Below are 13,566 nucleotides of genomic sequence, written 5' to 3'. Positions count from 1 at the left end.
ATCATAAAACAAACACCTCCATTAATGCTCTTATAGCAGTGGTGCTGTACTGAAGTACTGCCCTCAGGTACATTTATGAGGTACTTGGGCTTTACTTGAATATTTTAATTGTACACTACTTTTCCTTTTCATTCCACTATATTTCAGAAAGAATTATAGTATAGTAGATTTTAGAAACTTATAGTGAGAATTTAAATTACAGTGCATTGTTATGTATTGAATTAAATCGCCCAGTAGTATTAAAAATGTGAGATCTGCCTATCAGCCAATCAAAAGCTGCTTACATGTTGTATAATAAGATATAATAACAGACATTTTAGCTGTATAGTAAATACTTTCACTTTTATATTTTAAGTACATTTTTTTAATAATACTTTTGAGTGCAGGAGTTTTAAATAAGTAAATAAGTATATAGTAGTAAGTAAGTATTTTCAAAGAATATTTTAATAAGTGTATAAGTGTGGTATTCCTTCTTTTACTGGAGTAAAAGGCCTTAGGGCCTTTAGGGTGGATTACAAAACACAGGTAGGTGCATGAGTTATGGATTTAAGCAAAGACTTGACCGAAAAAAGACCAAAAGCAACAGCCACCACAAACAGCTGGAAAGTTGTTTTTGTTCTCACCGCTATAGCTAACGTCACACCTGCAAGCTCAGTTTCCCCCAGGTGACCACAGAACACTGCACTGACAAAATTGATGAGAAAGATCATCAACTGTGAGATGAACTGAAATAGAAGAAAAAAAATAACAGCGAAATTGAAATTGAATTGAAACTGACTCGCTAAGCATGCAATACATTTCTTAGATTAGGTTTGTTCAGGTAACTTTTCAAAATAGTTTTCGTTGAAAACTAGGATGCCATCATAGGCTGCATGGTATTACATGGTTTCTTCTTTTTCAGAGGACTATGACCATATCTTTGGCGGTGTGTCAAATCTCATGCTTACCACAGGTCCTGCTAGTTTGAAAAGTTGAATTATTTCTTTTTTGTAGTCCACTGGGAGCCAATCCTTGAGGCATGTCAGACACGTTGTATAGGAAGTACATAAAGTAATCCTGTAACGAGCAATAGGTACATGGTTTGCTTCACTTTCACTAGTTGTTACATATCTGTTGACAAATTTTTGTCCTAAATCTTCCATATCTACGACTGAACAGTGGGCAGGTGAAATCTCTTTTGCCACTCAGCTGTAGTGTAATGCTTCCCCTGGCCTGAGTCCTGAGCTTAAGAGCTGAACAGCCCTGTCAGGATCTCAGGTTATTCTCTCCGCCCCACTCCTGCAGAAATGCCAGAAGGTGTTGACAGCAAAATATTTAGAAGTCAGATGATAAAACCGTTTTTTCCCTGTGTTATACTTCGGTCCAATCTCTGTTCTATTCTATTCTATTCTATTCTATTCTATTCTATTCTATTCTTAGACTTAGACAGACTTTATTGTCATTCAGTATGCACAGTGTGCACAGAACAAAATTTCATTGCAGTTTGGCTCAGCACAGAATTAAAATAAATAAAATATATTATATAAAAAATGTATAAAATAAAAAATATATACTCTAAAGTGCAGTAGTAAAAGTGACCTGTGGAGTTAACAGTAGTGCAGAAAGAAATTTAGTACTCGTTATTGTTCTCTCACCTAATTATATTCTCTGTTTGAGGTATTGATGCAGAAACTGGGGTTACTTATTTGATAAGTTGGGGGTGCTGCCCACCCCTTAGACATGCTTGTACCGGAAAGTCCAGTCAAAACCTTTTATTTAAGGGACCCTACATGTGAATAATTCTAAATCATTGTTCAAAATCCTCGTTCGACAGGTTGAGCACACAAAAAAAGCTGTGGGTGGAGAGTTTTGTTTACTTTAATGGACAATACTTTGGGGAAGGAAAGCAATCAGTCCTTTGATATGCATGTGTCTTGAAACTGTCTCCATGGGGAGGAGGGGTGAAAACGTGATGGTGTGTCTGCTGAACTTTTTCAGTTTCACACTAAACATGGCATAAGAAGCAGCAGGCTGATTAATAATATGAAATAAGTGCTAACTGGCTGGCAGGGGGGGTTAAGAAAGTCGATGACCAACACAGGTATGGAAGTACAGGTGCAGGTAAACCTGCAGGTAAGCAATGTGGACGAACTGACAAAGGAACAAAGGATCTGTGATAATATATTGAGAATATATTAAGAATTTCCCCATGGACTAATAAAGGCCTATCTCATCTTATCATATATACAATTCAGGCAAAGGGAATGAGGCGATCACAGGGCTGATGATCAGTGTGACAAGTGGTAAGATCAGGAGTGAAAGTACAAAAGTCTCTAGACAACAACAATGCTGAACGACCCTAGGAAAGTGAAGAAGAGTGGAACACAAAGGCTATGACACTAACAAATAGTTGTTGGAAATGAGATGCCAAAGAAATTACCTATACATTAAACTGCATTTTGTCACTGTAGTTGAGTCCTTAGATTAAATGGTTAACAGGGATAACAGGAAACCTTTAGTTTCAGCTAATTCCAACAACTGGTTCTGTTGCATTTGCTGCTGTCTACCCCAACACCCTGAAAGTAATTATTAAAATTTAAAAACTTATACATATGTCATAGCAGACATCCATCCATCCATTTTCTATAGCGCTTATCCGTCAGGGTCGCGGGGGAGCTGGAGCCTATCCCCGCTGACTACGGACGAGAGGCGGGGTACACCCAGGACTGGTCGCCAGTCAATCGCAGGGCGTCATAGCAGACACATGTTATTGAACTATCTCCTCTTGAGATACAACGTTGTATAACAAGACAAGACGGGCTGGAGCTAGCTGGTTAGCATTGCTAACTTCAGTGGATATCTCTGCAACAAAAACTATAGATGACATAATGGCAAAACTGTTGTTCCTTTATATTCTATTGATAATGTTTGTTGTTTTGAACATTTTAAACAAAAATCCACCTAATAATCAGCTACCAGTTTTGCATACTCCAGTGATGAAACAGGAACAAGAGCTGGCATTACTGACAAGTTAGCAACCTTGCAGCCACCAGTGTGCCATCTCTTCTGGGTCTCCTCATGTGGTTTACTGCTTCTGCCACTGGAAGCTAAAGTACCCCACAAGCAGATGGCAAAAGTAGTAGCAGTAAATAAGCAACAATCATTTTAGTCATATCGTTTATATGTAAGTTGTTTTTCTGATTTGTTATTCAGCTTTTGGGTGGTGAAATGTATTGGATCTTTTTAAGTGTATGTTTGCCAATATGGTGTAAAACTTATATGAGAGGGTTGAAAATATCCCCTGAGATGCTTGATGTTATAACCTTGTTTAAATTTGGTGTACATTGCTGTCTATGGTGATGATGTGGGATAAGACTCCATGATTTTAGCATAATTAGCCTGTCTTATAAATGACTGACTCCACTTGAATAATTGGGCCACAATTAATTTGTATCAACTAGTGTCATCATAAAAATCTACAATAAATAAGCATATCATTTCATGGTAGTCTTTTAACATATAAACCCACATAATATTTAAGGGTTGTTGCATTATAACGCGAGAAAATAAATGAGACTGTGGATATTGAAGTTTGTTTTTACTTCACTCCACTCCTAGAATCCTTGCAAAACCAGCACGCAAGCATGTCTCCACATCAGTGTTGACTTAAGATAATGTTAAATTTAAGCAGACAAGCCGGACTCTTGTGATTATTTAAGGAAAATTGAACAGCCTGTCCCTGCAAGGAAATTAGTAAGTCAATCAATGTCAAAGTCAATGTCAAACTGTAGATGGAAATGGAGTGTACCAAGTTGACAATTCAGTCTGGTGTCAGAAGGCAGCATGTCAATTCACAATTAAATTCAAGTGATTTTCAAGTTTCAAGTTTCAAATTTCAATTGTTTACCTGAAAATTAGCTGTCAATTTTCCAATTAGCCTGTAGCTAAACTTGGCAACTGCCACTCCAGTAGAGACTCCAGTTCTTTCAGTTATCCTCCTGTGTCTTTTTTTCACATCCATTCTCTGTACATTCATGAAGTGAAGTACACAATATAATTATCACATTTTTTTCAGTCTAAAAATGGATTAAAGTATGCATTAGAGTTAGAGTGTTTTATTTTATTAGGGTATGCTCACTGTGCAAGAGAGTAATGTCATATTTCCCCCTACAGATGGTGGTATCACACTGCTATTTCCAAACAATTTTACTTCCTCTGTAACCTTTATGAACTATGAGTGTTTCATCAACTGTCATTAAAAAGCCATCTGCAGCAAACGATTCTGGCTCATGTTGGCAATGGCGCTACAAAACCTGTGCCATCTATCACTGCAAGCACAGTGGTGGTAACAAACTGAGCAGAGTGATCCTGAACTTAAATGATTGGGATAAGGTATGTGCTGCCCGTTCATCTTTTTCGACCACAGGTGCTTTTGCTGTGTCAAACCCACCTAAGTGGTTGCCAAAATGTCCTGCTGCCTCCCTGTGAGAGGCCAATCTCACCTCCTTCTCTGTGCACAGCTCACAGAAGAAAGTTCTCATGCCACTCTGTCACTGCTTGTGGACTAATAATGAGTTATCTCAGAGGAACCAGAGAGCATTACACTTGTTTCCAAAAGATAATGCTCAGAATGATCTGATCAGGGTGGTAAGATACAATGTGCAAGCTTGATAGTTTAGGATTTTTTTCCTCTTTTTTTCTTTCTTCGTTTTCTGGTTGGTGTTGATAAATCCTGATTAAAGCTGACATACAGTGTGCCCTGAAGGAGTAGGCGTAAGTAGGCAACAGATAGTCCTGAAGTAAGCCTGCACAACTAAATAGCAAAAGATGCCCAAGAGTCAACTGCTTCAACATTAAAAGTACATATTGTTTGAATCTGTTTCAACAGAGGACAATGGAGACTTTTTTTTGAAGGAGAGAGGACAGAAAAAAAACTAATGAAGAGTTCATACTATTTTTATTTATTTTTTTAAATAAATTCATCAACGCCTGTTTGACTTATATTTTCTTGAGTGTACAATAATCTATATATATATATATACAGATAGACAGATATTAAAATAAGAATATGAGAGATACTGTTAAAACAATGCAACACAAATTTGATTGGCGTGTCATGTTATAACGCAAATGAAGCAGGTTGGTGCAGAACAGGCAAAAGAGGAACCTGAGACATGTTAGCAGCCAAAAATCTTCTCCAAACCCTGTCCGGCTGAGCTCAGGGGTTGGATGTGTGTATTTAAACTGAGCCCAACTACCAACCTCTGCTATACTATATACATTGTACCATATACACTGCATCATAATTATGTAACCGTAAGCGCACTGGCAACACTTAAGAAATAACAATATCGGTGATGGCACGGAGAGAAGCCCCAGAACATCTCCTTGGAGGTGGAGGTTTTCATGGGTGCAGAGGAGATTCACTTTGATGCTGAATCTGATGACATCGATGCGGACTCGGAATCGAGCCACAGAATAATTTGCCACAGATTCCTCTGCATAGTGGATGCACTACCACAGACCACGTGAGAGGAATATTCAGTGACGGTCCCCGACAGATCGGTTCATCTTTGCTGGCGCTCCTCTGCCGCTGACATGGACTCCTGGACACTGTGTTTTCTCAACATCTCCCGAACGGACGCGGAGGGAGGGCGAGACTCTGAAATCTGAATGTAACCTCTGATCTGTTTTATGTTCCTTTTCTGTTCTTTTTGTTTTATTTCTTCTTCTTTTTTTCTTCTTCCTCTTCTTCTCCACAAGTCAAACAGTTTCAGGAGGAGGTATGGCTTGGCCGTGCATCAGCAGAGTGTGCTGCCTGGCTCGCTTCTGGAACCAGTTCGACAAGTCGGACCTCTCCGTCCCGCTCACCATCCAGAACTACTCGGATATCGCCGAGCAGGAGGTGCGGTCCGTCACCAAACAGGTCTCCGTCTCGGAGCGCACACCCGGGAATAACTACTCGATCCCGGAGCCGCGTGCCGCCGGCTCCCCCCAGGCGCCCACAGATGGCCCGGGGACAAGAGCATCTTTCAGGGCACGTAAGGAGCCCAGTTATAAGCCCCGGGAGGACTACCACCCGCCCGGAGTGCCTTTCCCCAGCGTTACCCAATACAAGCAGGATTTCAAGCCCTGGCCCATTCCCAGGAAGGAGAATTTCCCTTGGATTAGTAACGGGGGCAGCAGGGCAGACAGCGTTTCGGACAGCCCGGTGAACAGTTACCACAGCCAGGCACAACCCGGGGGAGACCGGGGGGAGAGAGAGGAGCGGGTCAGGGGGCAGAGATGGGGGGAGCAGCAGGATGCGGAGGAGAGAAAAACCAGCTCCTACAGGTAAGACACGTCGTCTTCCTTCACTCATTTCAGCACCTGTCGCTATGTGCTCCATCTGACCATCGGAGCAGCAAGGAAAACTGGCTGATTCAGTTCATCGACTTGCAGGGTTGATCCAGCTGCATGGAGATAGGGTCATCAATAATTCTCTTACATATCTCATATTCATATGGGAGAGCTCGAGTATGAATATTTGATTCTCATTTATGCACGTTATTTTAGGTATGTGGGCATGCATGTGGCTGCATGCAAACCTTTTTTGGCTTGTGAGCCTTCACAGAGAAGAAATGATGACTTACAATGACTTATAAATCACAAGCACTTTAACCAAAGAGTGTCGTTCACTTGTTTGATTGATTCAAATTAAATTAAAAATGGAAATATAGTTTGTGCACAGAGGTGTAATAGAGGGCCATTCTACTACTGAAGTTGCAAGAGACTAAAAAGGGTCAACGTGGACAAGAGGTTGGGATATCAGGACTTTGAGCCACAAGTCAAGCTCCAACACACTTAAAGAAATGTGATTCAATAGCATCTAACTTATTTCAAGCTATACATCCTCAATATTGTATGGCATCTTTAGTCCAATCCAACATAACCTTCATTACTTTAACTTTGTTTTCTAAGACTTTAAGAAGCTCTCTCCTAGACCATAGAAGATGTTTTCACAAGCTAAATGGCAATTTGAGTTTGTTTTTTCTGATGCTGTGTAAATAGGCCATCAACATCACTATTATAACCATGTTAGTAAGCGTTAGGTCACCACCATGCTGTGCCCAAGCAAACACTTCCTTTAAGTTGTACTGAATGTATGCCACAGAGCTTCTGTTAGCCTCCTGATGCATGTCTCCCACCAGGCAAGAGTACAGGCCATGGACAGGGGTGAGACCAGCCAAAAGTGCGAGGAGAAACCCTCCAGCTCAATACTCCAGCCCAGGAACAGAGGTCACCCATGTCTCCTGTGAGACCAGCTACCAAGCTGCCTACAGAGGAGAGACTCAAAGGTCCATAGGGCTCCATCAGGGGGAGCATATCATCCTGTCTGCCAGCGCCAATGTACAACCTGCTGCTGTTCCCCAGCCCATCCCCGCTGCCCTGCAGGTCGGCAGTTCACCAAGTCCCTCCAGCCTCCAGCAGACCGTCCCACCTGAGAGGACCGAGCTCAGTGGAATGATCAAGGGAGAGGTAAGCACAGGCAAGCGATGTTGTTCGCCAGTGTCAATCTTTCAGCTGGGAGAGCGACGTAACGTCCAATGCTGAACCAGCTTGTAGGTTCAAAGAGCTCACTGGAAGAGCTACAGGTTTAAATTGCAGCATGCTTCTCCTTAAAGTTATCGTCACTCATCTCCCTGGTGGCCTGTTGCTGTCGGAGTGTCTCAGAAAAGTGATACAGCATTCTGTCCCTAAGCAGCTCAAAGTGACCCAGCTGTTTAAAACAGGCCATGTACTGTGTTAGGTAACACTCTGCTGGTGCTGCGCTCATTACTTTGACCTGAATAGAGCTGGTGCTTGATGAGAACAAAAAAGTAAACTGTGGTCCATTTAAACATCATTTCAAACAACATTTAAAGAGAATTCATTTTCAGTAAACTTCAAAAAAACTGTAAATGTACCCATTTACACAGAGATGCCCACAGAAGTAAGACACATAAAATAAAACCTCATACGCTGATTTCTCTATATAAATTATAGAGAGAGACTCTCTCTATATATATATATGAACTCTCAGTTTTAGGATTAGTATTACTTTTACATTAAAAAGAAATATTGCATGTTTGTAAGCATTAAGTGTCACAGCCCGTAAAATGATCAACGACATTTTATCTTTGTTCTTACAGTCTTTTAGTCATGTGCTCCAAAAGCTCACAATCACCAAAAAAGGGCTGTGATATTGAAACTGTGAGGAAATGACACAACGGACGCATGTTTTTAAAATACAAACATAGACAAAAAATATAATATGGCTACAACAGCTGAAGAATCAGCCAAACATTCAGACGATTGTACATTTTGTCCCAGATCTATGTTGCTTCCAGACATAGCGAGACAGAAAGACGGGCACACAAAGAACCAGATTTACAATCTGAATGAAGCAGAACTGACTGCAACAAGGCGAGAGGATTTGCTCAGGGAGCTGGGAATGCATCGTTTCAGCCAGGTTGTTCCAGATTATTGTAGGATGAACTCGGTGAGGGGACATACCCTCCCCCCATCCTATCCCTCCTTGGGGACTGTTGCTCAGGTCAGCTGTTGCATGAAAGTAAGTGAGACAGTTTGGGGGAATCTCCTGGGGTTTAGTGCCATCCCTCTCTCCCCCTGCATGCACCCCTCCATGCCATCTGACAGTGGGGAGCTGGAGCTGGTCTAGGCTGGGCCGGGCCAGGCTGATCCGTCTATTGCCCCAATAAATCGGACACTCAAAGGTGTCTGAGAAGGTCAGAAATTTTTTTTTGAGTGGAAAGCTTGCAGGGTTGTACCTACCAATGAGGCCTTCAGTATTTGGAGGTTTTAGGAAGCTTTAGTGTATATTTTATTTGCAGATTCAAATATTTCTAAGCAATATTCTAAATAGACTACTTTTCGACTAATAAATAAATAAATAACGTAGTCATTATTCCCCCACCACTGTGGCAATGTGCAGAAACAATAACCACTGAAAACTATCTCCAAAGTTGATGTTCCTCCATGGGCTGATTAAATTCTCCTTATTAGGCTGAATAACCTGGACTTTTGACCTGAGCCTTTCTACAACCCTGTGCTTGCCCTCCGTCCTCCAACTTCAGAGGTTTAGCAAAAAGTGATTAATGCATAACAGAAAAAAATTAACCTTCCGGTTATTTGCATAATTTTCTGAGTACTGACTGCCCTATTAAGCTGTCATGTCTCCCAGGATCCCGTGTGACGGTGATGGAGGTCGAAGTGAGACATGTCAATGGCAGGACACGGACTCTATTAATAACACTGGCCCAGTTGGAGCGAGAGTTCAGAGCGCATTGTGAAGTGATGTGGGACTGAATGCTGCAGTCGATATCAAACACACAAATGCATGTTCGCAGTGCAGTTTTTCAGTCGTACCACAATCTGCCAGTGCCACACAAACCAGCCTGGCAACAAATCAAACTGATCTTAGATAATCTACCCTGGCTACTGCCGGCCCACTCGCTGCAAACTCATTATTGACTCACCAGCCCCCCTGCGGAGATGTCTGACCAAGCATTATACATCACTCTCCAGTATGCATTACACTGGGTCATGGCGCTCTGCTGCTATTTTATTTTGAGGGCAGTTTGTGAAGTCACTCAGTAAAACACTGCATTATTACCAGCAGACAAAGTGCCCTCGTTCAGTGTGCAGCAGAGCACACCGACTGTATCCATTCATTAAAAGATTTAATGGTCAAGTCCCCAATAAGCTGCTGAAATCAAAATCAATCTGCTCCTGATGATAAAGTAGTTAGGCAGCCATGAAATTCTCATCATTGCTCAAATCAATCTGTCAGATTGTGTGCTCCCCCACCTATAACACATCAAATCCATCTCCACGGATAGAAGATGGTTCTAATTGTATGACACGCAGCAGAGCGTTTAGAACAACTGACGCTTTTCACGGCGAGACGGAAGCGTTGTCTGAACTTGAACAGAGCAGAGCAGACCTGATTGGAAACATCCCAGTGAGAGGCTGCTGTGAGCAGCCAGATGAGAAAATGAACCTCTGCTATACCTGAAACCCGGCTTAAAGGACTGGAGCCCTGAACTCTCAGCACAGTGTGTGTGTGTGTGTTAGGAAGTAGGCCTGGCAACCACAACACAAGGCAAACACATTTGTGAGGATGGGGCTGTATAATCCGGTGTGTGTGTGTGTCAGGGATAAGCAAGACAAAACTGCTGAATGGAGAACACATTTAGCATGCATAGTGGAAACCTCAGCAAGAAACTTGTTATGACAAATTCTTGGTTGTTTTATAGTGAGCTTAGAGGCAGAAGACCCCCCCCCCCCCAAGATTTGGGATTGTGCTCTTGGGCACTCAACCCTGTCTAACATCTGAATACAGTGTATAACAGCGCTGTGTTTTCCTATGGCAGTAACATAGATGCACAGCAGGGAGATGGAAATGTGCTGCTCACAATGGCTTTAAACTGCATGAAGAGGATAAAAAGTCTGCAGGGACAGTACAGCCTGAAATTCACCTTCCTGTTACCTCCTCTGTCACTCTTTTCAGTTACCCAGGGCCGGGGCCACAGGGTGCCCTGGTGCCCCCTTTACCACAGTCAGAAGGTGATAGGTAGGCTGCCTTTTTAGAATCATGGGTAAGATTAAAGTTATTTCATTTATTGGAGAAAATTGAATTGCTGGAGCAAAAATGAGCACCCAAAAATGAACCAATTAAAAACAAACATTAGCCTGCGATAAATGCAAATTAGTCACAAAGTCATTCATGCTGTTAAAAATGACAAATATTCGGAGGCATACGTCTCCAAACATACACACCCTAAAAGCTGGATTACAAGCAAACAAACACGTGGCATAAATGGATGACTGAATGGGTGTACTGTGTGCAGGCACCACAGCCCCTCCACCAGAGCCTCTGCATGACGTGACTGTTAACATTTCTTCCGGGAAGGTCAAGCAAACAACAACAAAGAGATGTAAAGCGATCACAAAGCAATGTTGAAAGACAATGCTGATGTGTGTCTCTTTCAGACTGGGGGTCTTCATCTTACATAATAGGGTAGAGAGACAATGGCCATGGCCATGGCTGTTGGATATTTATAGATAATTTTTTATACTGGAATATTTGAAGTTGTTTATTTGAAACACATTTAATCCACAGAATAAGTAACAGAACTCTTTAAAACTGCTTCTCAAAAAACAGAAGTTTCAGCACCCTTTTTTCAGGCTTTCTCCCCTCTTTTTCTCTTGCCTTTTCTTTCACTTGGACCTCTTCCCTTTTCCCACGCTGCTGAGGACTACAGAGGGAGAGTCCTGTGCCAAGTTGGCAGGACTCAGGCAGGGTAGAAGAGGAGAGGGCTGAATTAAGAGCAGTGGAAAGGCAAAAGAAGGTTGACGGAACAGAGACAGAGACGGGAGGAAAGATGAGCAGAGGGAGGAATGAGATTCAGCGTGTGATCGAACATAAAAGAGAAGGGGGGAAGGGGGGTTTAGTGAGCAGCACTTGATGGATTATCTGTTAAAGTGCAATGTTGCACCGGGTTGCAGCCTTCTTTGGCACCAATCTAATTTAGGAGAGAGGCAGACCTGGCTGCTAAGCACAAAGCACCAAAGCCAGAGTTTGTGTGAGGGATGCAGGGAAGGAGGTGAACGCATTCACGCACACCAATCTGACTTGCTGAACAACATGTACTGCCTTCCCTGCCACCCACAGCGCTGCACAGTCACATTGCTGCTGGGAAAGCAAGCCATCAATCTATCCAAGGACTTGTGCTGCGTGATGGAAGCTGCCACACTGCACAGCAATGTGAGGAAAGTGAAATGGACTGATAGAATAGAATACGGGTGACTTTTATTTTTTCACCACATCCCTGCGTAGATTCTGTTCAAGCTTTGAAACCAGCTGCCATCAGCAGTACAGTTCAGCGTTAAGCAGGAAGTAGCAGTACAGTTCAGGCTGATAGTGCTCCGACAGCAGACCTGATGTTTTTGGACAGCTCAGCCCAACCAGTCTCCTCTCATTTCATGGGTTCAGTGTGAGCACCATGGCTGCTGCCCTTTCTGGTTTCATCTGTGCGATCACGTTAAAAAAAAGAAAAAAAGCTGCCGTTACACCTGTCTTTCTTGCGTTGTCTCGCTTTGTTTTCTCCCTTGTCTCAGGAACACCTGGTGAGGACCAAGCTCCCTCCGAACCCTTCTGCTGTCTTTCAAAGTGGATCCAGGGTCTTCAACATCTGACAGCCGCTCCAGTTTTCGACCATTCCACATTGATCGGTTTCAGTTTTAAGGAATCAACAGGGGAATGATTTCAGCCCATTCCACAACACAAGAATCTATGCAAGGGAATGCATTGTTGTAAAGCCTGAAGGGCTGCATCGTCAGGATCCCAAGCAGAGACAGACAGAAAGACCTTACCCCCCACCCCCCCCCCCCAACCCCATCCTTCCTGCCCCTATTGCTATGGAGATGAATATGCATGAAACAAAATAGTTTTTAAGCTTTTTTTGGCTTATGCAGTTATAGATGCACAACAAACTGGCTGCTCAGTGTGTAAGTATGTGTGAGTCTGGTGTACACCCGCTGACTTGTCCTTTTATTGTACATAATGCTGAGTCTGCTCCAATAATGAATGACAGGGTTGATCAATCAAGTGTGTATGCTTATGAGTATTGTGTTGCTCCCTTGGTGTTGCAAGAAAATCTGCTTGAAAATGTGTTATTTCCTCCGTATTCAGTTAGTTTGCTATTTTGAGAAAGTATTGTTTGGTCTATTATTTTGTAAATCTATTATTTAAGAAAAAGAGCAAATATATAATATGTAAGTGAAATTACAATAAAAGACTATTAGGTTCTTAGAATTTTCTTTCCATCAGCTATGTTTTTTTTTCTGGGCATTATTAGTCATTCAGAGGATTGTATGAATAGAGGATTAATTGTAATCAGCATCTATTATACCAAAGGTCAGTGATGTGAAGATAGATGTTTAAAAAAAAAACAAAAAAACTGAATTGTTATGCTATTTTTCTTTTATTAAAAAATTAGAGCTGTTAAGCGACTTTACAAGTGTAACTGGGGCAATAGCAGGATACTTGTGTTCTCTTGGCTGGCTTGTTCTCTATATATGTGCATCAACACTGCTTACCTTGGTACTGATGGCAAATTATGCAGGTTGTTTTGATTTTATTTGGTCATGTTTGAGATTTCTGCCTTAAAAACAGTGAAGGTGAAAGGAATTTTGTTTGTGGTGCTTACAGTATTGAGTTTCTAAGAAGAAAGTAATTTTGGTAAATACGTCTACTTGCTTTCTTTCAGGGAGTTAGATGAGAAGATCATCACCACTCATGATTGGTATTCTCATCTCACTCTCAGCAAGAAAGCAAATAAGCATATTGTATAACTGTTGAACTATTCCTTTGTCACTTTCGATGTTGCTTTAATCTGATTATCCACAACCCCCATCAGTGGTTTTCAGAGAGACTATTCTGTAGACAGCAGTTCAATGAAAATTGTTCACAACGAGGTCTGAGGATAGAGAAACTGAGATTGTTTCTGGAAAGACAGAAAAAAAAATCAGTCTCCACCTCCA

At 41.9% G+C, this 13,566-nt stretch overlaps 1 protein-coding gene across 1 annotated transcript; it reads left to right on the top strand.

Annotated features, from left to right (window-relative positions):
• The first annotated feature begins 5,360 nt into the window (after window positions 1–5,360).
• map6d1 (MAP6 domain containing 1) lies at window positions 5,361–13,305 on the top strand. The gene is made up of 3 exons (XM_046408658.1): window positions 5,361–6,312; window positions 7,170–7,497; window positions 12,142–13,305. The coding sequence occupies exons 1-3, from the start codon at window positions 5,765–5,767 to the stop codon at window positions 12,217–12,219; spliced, it is 954 nt and encodes a 317-aa protein (XP_046264614.1). The 5' UTR covers window positions 5,361–5,764; the 3' UTR covers window positions 12,220–13,305.
• The last annotated feature ends 261 nt before the right edge of the window (window positions 13,306–13,566 follow it).

The sequence above is a fragment of the Scatophagus argus genome, chromosome 13, assembly GCF_020382885.2.
Source record: "Scatophagus argus isolate fScaArg1 chromosome 13, fScaArg1.pri, whole genome shotgun sequence".
Classification (NCBI taxonomy): domain Eukaryota; kingdom Metazoa; phylum Chordata; class Actinopteri; family Scatophagidae; genus Scatophagus; species Scatophagus argus.
The sequence above is the reverse complement of the archived record's forward strand: the minus strand, read 5'-3'. Positions and strand labels throughout refer to the sequence as shown.